Source organism: Acartia tonsa, chromosome 15 (genome assembly GCF_053477335.1).
Source record: "Acartia tonsa isolate MP-2025a chromosome 15, ASM5347733v1, whole genome shotgun sequence".
Taxonomy (NCBI): Eukaryota; Metazoa; Arthropoda; class Copepoda; order Calanoida; family Acartiidae; genus Acartia; species Acartia tonsa.
In genome coordinates, this window is record NC_137274.1 from 15,324,550 (window position 1) to 15,330,549 (window position 6,000).

General features: G+C 30.7%; 1 protein-coding gene across 1 annotated transcript in view; it reads right to left on the reverse strand.

The window, feature by feature from the left end:
• The window catches only part of LOC145306937 (uncharacterized), a 66,341-nt gene that overhangs the window by 16,013 nt on the left and 44,328 nt on the right, over positions 1 to 6,000 (reverse strand). Inside the window, exon 7 of the mRNA XM_080149276.1 lies at positions 3,910 to 3,991. Within this exon, the coding sequence (XP_080005402.1) occupies positions 3,910 to 3,991 (82 nt within the window). The remainder of the gene's footprint in view (positions 1 to 3,909; positions 3,992 to 6,000) is intronic.

Genomic DNA, 6,000 nt, shown 5'->3' on the forward strand with positions numbered 1-6,000 from the left:
TAGGTAAGAAGGGAAAAATTAGATAAATATATATTTAGACATATTGATTTAAGAAGAAAAATGGATAGATATATAGATAGATGAGTAGATTATCAGATAAATAGATAGATAGATAAATTGACAGACAGTTAGACTTATATATAGAGAGACAGATGGATAGGTATTTTATAGAAAAATATAGATAGATAAATAGATAAATATTTAGACTTATAGGTAGATAGATAGACAGATGGATAGATGAATTAATAGATAGATAGACATAATGTAGATGGATTATTTACTGATTAAAATATATGATGGGAATTTTATAAATAAAACAAACTTTCTTGTAAAAGTAAACTATTTTTGAAATTTTTTAGATATTTTTAATTCCTTCTAATCATAGCTCTTATCGTTGATTTTGGCATGTTAGAATTGTCCTATTGATTTCAAACTTTGCATGATGATTACTTAAATAGTGCGGTATTATTTAGAAAGTGTAGCATTTTTAAGAGAAGGGGAGTGGTAAATAAAATAGGTACTCAAAGTTCTATAATATCATTATTACATTCGTTGGATAAAACTTTGTTGAGCTAGTAAAATCCAAACTTTTCTACCAATTACTTTAATCTACAGAAGATTTATTTTGTTTATCATCATTGGGGATGTACATCCATTTATCATTCATTTATCTCCTCTTAAATTTTTTTTTTCAATTTTGAAAATTTTAGTCCACCCCATTCCCCTCTTCCCCCCCGACTGAACAACTATTTTAGGTTAGGTTAGGTTTTAGGCTAGGGAGCCGAGCGCTGCAGCTAGGCAGGCAAAAGGGCCGAGCGCTGCGGCTAGGCAGGCAAGGGTACCGAGCGCCGCGGCCAGAGTTCATAGTTCTGTTGGGGTGGGAGTACTCAAATTTTCAAAATAAAAAAAAATATTTCTAAGAGGATATTACCTCTTGTCTTATCCCTATAAAAATAGATTTTAATAAATAGTGTCTTTTTTATTTTCAAATCAAATCTACTCTATAATTCATTACATCTGTCCTACCGTGCGTTTTCGGATTATATTTAATTCATTAGCTTCTATGTAAAATAGACGGCTGAAATTGAATGTGAAGATTCTCAAATATGTTTTTCTGTCTTTTTGTATGTAGAAAGGAAGGGAACATTTGGATGTTTATTGCACTAGTCCCCATAGTTTTGTCATAATCTTTTCTTATTCGTTGGGGACTTTTATTGAATTTTGATTTCTTGGTTCATTAAGTTGAGTGTCCAAACGTCTCAACCACTAATTGTATTCTACATAATGCGTTATTATATGTATAATCATTGGGGATGTACATCAAATTATAGGCTATAAAATGGATAATTTTGTGCATTATCATTGAGGATGTATGTACATCAATTTATTGGCTTTATAATGGATAATTGTGTGTGTCATCATGGGGGATATACATCAATTTATAGGCTATTTTCTTATCCTTTTAGATCAATGCTATGTCGGTCGGTTCAAAAAAAATGATGAAAGTAAAAAATGAAGTGACAAACGTCGGAGTGGACAAACGCAGAAGTGTCTTAAATATTAAGTTCATTGAATGAAATATTGAAGATGGGAATATAAATAAGCCCCCCGCAGTGGTTAGGCATTAGAAAGCCTATAAGATGTTTTTTAAAAGGTTAGGTTAGAATAAATGTCTACTCCGACGTTTTTCACTCTTGCGTTTGTTCTAAAATCGATTTTCTAAATGTCTTTGCTTCGCTACTTATGGATGTTATCATCCTTGTTAAATAAATTTGGTGAAATTTCACTTTAGAAAAAAATAATTTTAAAATCTCCTGTGTTGATAATCACATTATAATCAGGGATCTTAAGGGATAAGTCTATAGACAATAAATTGATATTCATCAACAATGATGGTGAACAAAAATACCCCTTCTGCAGCTAAAACATCATTGTTTCCAGTAAGAACCAGCCGATCCAGTCTCCAAAGTATTGAAATGAAAGAGCGTGATTATAAAACTTTAACAATTTAAATCCATTGGCTATTTAAATCTCCTCCCAAATTTTACTTTTTTATTTTCAATACTAAAATTGAAAGTGGGGGTCAACTCCCCCCCCCCTCTTCTCACTACTAGAGGTCTCTAGGGGCGTATTCACTGTTTTTTTTTATTTAGTGTTGTTGATTTATAAAATGACTTTAAAACTAGAAATTGGTGATTACAAAGTTATCAATCAGTAAAATTTCTCATATCAGATTGTTAATAATTTCATGGACAGATTTTCATAATTAGGGGTTACATAGATAGATAGTAAGATAGTCAGTTAGATATACAATTAGATAGATAGATAGATAGATAAATTAATAGATAGAAAGATAGTTAAATAGATATATAGATAGATAGATAATTAGATAGATAGATAGATATATAGATAGATAGATAGATAGATAGATAGATAGATAGATAGATAGACAGTTAGATAGATAGATAGATAGACAGTTAGATAGATAGATAGATAGATAGATATATAGATAGATAGATAATTAGATAGATAGATAGATAGATAGATAGATAGATAGATAGATAGATAGATAGATAGATAGATAGATAGATAGACAGTTAGATAGATATAAGTAAGAGAAAGAGTAAAATCTCCCTTAATGTCCAAACACCCAGGATATTAGTTTAAGTAACACCCAACAGAGTGAAACAACCAACTCTTTGATTGTACTGCCTTTGTCTGCAAGTTTGGTATTGTGTTGTGCCTGTTTTGGGCCAAGGCATTGTCCCTTAGGTGGATTCTTTTAAAAAATTAGGATTGCTAAATTGGCGAGGGTCGCCAGATCACCTAAATTGTTTTTGCAAAAAATCCTTCAAAATCATGCAAAAAATAACAAAAAATAAATAAAATTTCATAAAATTTTGTGACCTGGTGACCATCACTTATGTAGCGATCAGTAACTTTTTTGAGAATCCTCCTCTGATATAAGTATTAATTTCGAGCACATGACATAGCGGCAATAGCAAGCATGAACGTATTTGTAGACTTTGAATCTTTGCTAACTTTCATTTAATTTTGTTTCACTGGTTCCAAGCTAGTGTCTGAACCAATAATCTTAATATAGCAGGTGTAACATTATTTTAAAAAGATTTATCTTCAATTGTCTTATCCCTTAAGATCCCAGATTTATAAAACAATGCTATTTATGTTGACTAGAAGCACAGCAATAATAGTATCTATATCAATACATGAGATCATTCACGGGTCATTGATAAAAGAGTAGCGGTCCAAGTATAGATCCTTGGAATACCCCATGCTTGGAAAACTTGATGGTTAGACAGTTTTTCACCAATTTTGCAAGTATGGTCAATTATGTTGACAAGAAGAGCAGCAATAATTGTATCTATATGAATACATGAGATCATTCACTGGTCATTGATATTTATGACAAAAAGTAGTGGTTCAAATATAGAGCCTTGAAGTACCCCAAGTTTGGGCGCTGGATGGTTAAATAGTTTTTCAAAGATGTTGTCTAATTATGTTGACAAAAAGAGCAGCAATAGTTTTCTGAATACATGAGGTGTTTCAGATTAAGTGGGTAATTGATGTAAATAATAAAGAGTGGCGGACTAAGTCAGAAAGAGAAAGAACAATAGGCTGTTTATTACACTAGTCCCCAAAGTTTTATAATAATGTTCTCTTATTCGTTTGCTCAAGAACTTTGGAGACATTTAAAGTATTTTGTTTGGTTGGTTTATTAATTTAAGTGTCCAAACGTTTCAACCACTAATTCTAATCTACAGAAGGGGTAATTTTGTGTATTAGTATTGGAGTTGTAATTTATCGGCCATTTTATTATCCATTGAAAAATTATTGTAAATCTGTGTTGTACCCAAGTATTGAACCTTGGGGAACCCCAATATAAATTACCTGAATACATCAGATGGTTAAGATTATACTTCTCTATATACTCCTTGTCCTCCAGGGTCAGGAAGCCTCGCCATTCACCAACCTAGACATAGATAGATAGATAGATAGATAGATAGATAGATAGATAGATAGATAGATAGATAGATAGATAGATAAATAGATAGATAGATATATAGATAGATAGAAATAGATAGATAGATAGATAGATAGATAGATAGATAGATAGATAGATAGATAGATAGATAGATAGATAGATAGATAGATAGATAGATAGATAGATAGATAGATAGATAGATAGATAGATAGATAGATAGATAGATAGATAGATAGATAGATAGATAGATAGATAAATAGATAGATAGATATATAGATAGATAGAAATAGATAGATAGATAGATAGATAGATAGATAGATAGATAGATAGATAGATAGATAGATAGATAGATAGATAGATAGATAGATAGATAGATAGATAGATAGATAGATAGATAGATAGATAGATAGATAGATAGATAGATAAATGTTGGTTTCTAAGGTAGACAAGAGCGCTCTACATAGAGTATTCTATGGAGCCCATTACTTAAAAGTAAAACAACATTTTATCTTAAATTTTTATTTTCTTTTACTCAGAGTTTCATGCTTCTGCAATCATCAGATATATAGATAGATATATAGACAGATCTATAGATAGATAGATAGATAGATATATAGATAGATAGATAAATAGATAGATAGATAGATAGGTATATATATAAATAGGAAGATAGATTATATATTGAAATAGATAGATAGATAGATTCAAACGTAGATAGATAGATATTTCACGAGAATGTAATGATTTTAAATGAAAAACATTACAAAACAAATAAAGCAAAAATGTTTATTTTAAATTGAAGTTTTTATACGTGCGTTTGTTCGTTTGTTAGTCTTATGTTTTAAACAAATTGAAATAAGGAAGGGTTGTTTTGTTATTATTGCTTATAACTTCACATCAGGTTAGGTTAGGTAATATAGGGTACTGGGTGTAGCCCCGCATGCGTAAGGCATTAGATTTATTTTAAAAATATTGGGAATAAGTTTCATTGCTCGTCAGGCACTTTGAGATCAAGCTCCAAAAGTGCTATCAAATAAAAGTAGTCATGGACAAAACATTATTTTTATGACGTTATGACTACAGTTTTATGTAATAACATTTGCTTCGCCTCTAGAGGCCTCTAGGACTTGAGATAAGAGATAGAGAGAGAGGGATGGGGAAGGCGTTCACAGGTTCACAGATAGACAGACAGACAGACAAACATCTTGTTACTTTTATATAAGGACAATATATTTATTTTTCATATGAAATGGGCTTGCTTTTAAGATTTAAACAAACATAAAATCACTTTAAAAGTTAAACTCTAAAGGTTTATAAGACAATGGCTGATAAATTGATGTGAATACCCCATTATAATACACAAAATTATACCTTCTTTCGATTAAAATTAGTGGTTGAAACGTTTGGACACTTAAATTTAAGAACCAACCAATCAAAATTGACTAAACGTCCCCAAAGTTGTTAAACCAACGAATGAGAAAACGTTATTATTAAACTTTGGGGACAAGTGTAATAAACAGCACATTGTCCCCTCTCTCTCTGTACAATTATGCTGCAAAAGACATAAATAATAATTTTATTAAAAACAAGGATGACAACATCCATAAAAGCGAAGCACTGAAACGGTAGGACAAACGGACATTACCACTTGTATAGTGTCAGAACTGAATAATCAGAATATAAAAGCATTAGAGTCGAAGCATAATTGTAAGTAAATTTTTGAAAAACTGCTTGATAGAGGATAATGTTTATGGACATACTTAGAACTTGATTATAGAGTTGCTTCGCTTATAATATTGTACGTTGTTGTCCCAGGAATCAATATAACAAAAATCAGATAAAACGGATAATTAGATCACATAAAAATTTGTTGTTCAAAAAGTAAAAAAATCAATATGTTTGAAATGGACGTATGGACATTCTGGTAACGGTTATAGAGTTGCTACGCTTTGTAAATCGTGCCTTACTACTACAGAAATCACCACGCAAAGTTTGAA